Source organism: Chenopodium quinoa, unplaced genomic scaffold (assembly GCF_001683475.1).
Source record: "Chenopodium quinoa cultivar QQ74 unplaced genomic scaffold, ASM168347v1, whole genome shotgun sequence".
NCBI classification, from domain to species: Eukaryota; Viridiplantae; Streptophyta; class Magnoliopsida; order Caryophyllales; family Amaranthaceae; genus Chenopodium; species Chenopodium quinoa.
The window spans coordinates 23,415,819-23,418,948 of record NW_018742204.1 but is presented as its reverse complement, the minus strand read 5'-3'; the positions used below and the strand labels follow the sequence as shown (position 1 = coordinate 23,418,948).

At 41.9% G+C, this 3,130-nt stretch overlaps 1 protein-coding gene across 1 annotated transcript; it reads left to right on the top strand.

Annotated features, from left to right (window-relative positions):
- Positions 1 to 301: 301 nt before the first annotated feature.
- Positions 302 to 2,587, top strand: LOC110690721. Its single transcript, XM_021867636.1, has one exon. The coding sequence runs from the start codon at positions 302 to 304 to the stop codon at positions 2,585 to 2,587; it is 2,286 nt and encodes a 761-aa protein (XP_021723328.1).
- Positions 2,588 to 3,130: the final 543 nt, after the last annotated feature.

Below are 3,130 nucleotides of genomic sequence, written 5' to 3'. Positions count from 1 at the left end.
GGTGGACAAGATATTTGAGAAGCAGAAAGGCCGGAATGTTGAGGTGTATGTAGATGATACGATAGTAAAGAGTAAAGAAAAAGAAGACCATATAGCGGATCTGAGGGAAACATTTGAGACGTTAAGGAGATATCAGATGAAGTTGAATCTGGAGAAGTGTATGTTTGGGGTCAGATCAGGGAAATTCTTGGGCTTTATGGTCAGTGAACGGGGGATAGATGCAAATCCAGATAAGGTGAATGCGGTACTCCAAATGAAACAACCAAAAACCATTCGTGATATATAGAGATTGACTGGAAGGATGGCAGGATTGACCAGATTTATTAGCAAGTCAGCCGACAAGGCGCTTCCGTTTTTCATGGTACTAAGAAAGAACAAGACATTCGAGTGGGGAAAGGAACAGAGTGATGCCTTGGAAGTAGTAAGGAATCATCCCATATCTCTTCCCACGATTGCCAGGCCCGAGAAGGGGGAAGTGATGCAGTTGTATATTTCAGCATCACCAAAAACGGTAGCGGCCGTTTTGATAGTGGAAAGGAAGAAGCAGCAGAAGCCGATATACTTTGTCAGTCACATATTGAATGCGGTAGAACGCGGATATCCAGTGATAGAGAAGATGACGTTAACAGTAGTAGTGGCGGCTAGAAAGTTGAGTCCTTACTTTGATGCACATCCAATAGAGGTGTTAACCAATCACCCTTTGGAGAAATCATTGCATAAAATGGATACATCTGGTAGATTATTGGCATGGGCAGTTGAGTTGTCGGAGTATGAAATAAGCTACAGGCCGAGAACGTCAATTAAGGCTCAAGCATTGTCGGATTTCATTGTTGAAACCACATACACGGACGAAGAGGAAGAATTGGGCACATGGCAGGTATCAGTTGATCGTTCAGCTACGGCAACGGGGGCAGGGGCTGGAATTGTGATAACAGCTCCAGATGGGAAAATGTTTGAATATGCCATGAAGTTTAAGTTCAAGGCAACAAATAATGAAGCCGAGTATGAAGCTGCAATAGCCGGAATGCAGTTGTCAATCGCAGCAGAAGCAAAGCGGCTGGTTTTAACAACTGACTCCCAACTGGTATCAAGTCAGTATAGTGGAGAGTATGAAACTCGAGAGCCAGCAATGGTGAAGTATTTGGAGAAGATGAAACAGTTAGCAGCGCAGTTGCAATATTTTGAAATAAAACTGGTTCTGAGACTGAAAAATGCTCAAGCAGATGCGTTGGCAAGATTAGCAAGTTCAAGTTTTAATGACTTGGAAAGGACGATCATGGTGGAGGTTTTAAAGCAGAGAAGTATAGATGAGATGTCGGCAAAGGTTTCATGTATTGATGTTGGGAACCAGTGGTATGATAAAATACTGGCATACCTCATCCATGGTGCAGGGCCAGCGGATAAGGGGGAGTTGAAAAGATTAAGGAAAGATAGCGTGTGGTTTGTCATGTACCAAGGTCAGTTATACAAAAGGGGGTTTGCACTGCCATTGCAAAGGTGTATAACGGATTTTGAGCCAGCAAGGTTGTTAGAAGAATTGCATGAAGGTAGTTGTGGTAACCATCTCGGAGCAAGAGCCTTATCCAGAGAAGCAGTGAGAAGGGGATACTACTGGCCGACGATGAACGCAGATGCAATAGCTTATGTTAAAAGATGCGAGAAGTGTCAAAAGTTTGCCCCAGTTATTAACTTGCCTCCTAATGATCTGACTCTGATATTAAATCCAATCCCTTTTGCCCAATGGGGAATGGATATAATTGGCCCGTTCCCATCGGCCACGGGTGGAAGGAAATTTCTGATAGTGGGGATAGACTATTTCACAAAATGGATTGAAGCAGAACCAGTAACGAAGATAACGGCATCAGAAGTGAAGAATTTTATATGGAAGAGTATCTTCACAAGATTTGGGTTGCCGATGGCGATGGTTTTTTATCATGGAACCCAATTTGATTGTAAGCCAATCAAAGATCTCTTAACGATGTACAAGGTGAAATTTGCTTATGCAGCAGTATGCCATCCACAGTCTAACGGCCAGGCAGAAGCAGCAAATAAGCAAATTATAATGGCAATTAAAAAGAAGATTGAAGATGCAAAGGGTTTGTGGGCAGATTTGATACCGGAGATATTGTGGGCAAACAGGACGACAATTAGAGAAGCCACAGGTGAATCACCTTATACTTTAGTGTTTGGAACAGAGGCAGTCATACCAGCAGAGGTTGGGTTGCCGACATTTAGGATTCAGCATTACTGTGAAGACCAAAATGATTTACTTCTACGACAACAGTTAGAATTTTTGCCAGAGCTCAGAGAAAAAGCAGCAGTTAAGTCAGCTGCATATAAGGAAAGAATGTCGAGGGCCTACAACAGAAGAGTGTCTCATCGGCCGTTAAGTGTGGGGGATTTAGTACTGCGAAGAACAGCGACGACATGTAAGGGAAATGAAGATGGAAAGCTGACTGCAAGTTGGGAAGGACCTTATCGGATTAGAGATGTCGTCATCCAAGGATCGTTTTATCTGGAAACTTTGGATGGGACACCCCTAAAGAATGTATGGAACACGGCTGTGCTGAAGAAATACTACGTATAATTTACAATTTTCATGTGAAGCTGATATCGAAAAAGGGTATCAGTGATGAATAAAGAAATATTCAGACAACATATATTGGAATAGGCATCCTCCATTTAACAGAACACCGTTAAATGGGACGGACAGCTCAAAACCGCTTCCGTGAAGTTAATAGATATACAACCTGATCAGTTGTATACGTTAACTCACGAGGTTGCTGGTTCAAAATATAAATACCGTCCAAATCAATTCGAGTATACGCCAATATGAGGCGTAGCTCAGAGAGTGATCGCCGAGAGGGTACCTAACTGGCTGAAACAACAAAGCAGTAGGTGACCAATGTTATAATCTGGACCAGCAACGAATGATAACTGCCAAGTATACATAGTTCTAACACGAACTATGTACACTGGGGGGAGTAAAGAATGACATAAATATCGTGCATTGATAGTTATTAAATGACAGGTTGTTATGATATGATATCTTCATAATTTGATAATTGTTAAAAGTTGTCGGATATCAGACAAATCATCAGGTAAATCTTTGTTTTTGCAAACTGTCTTT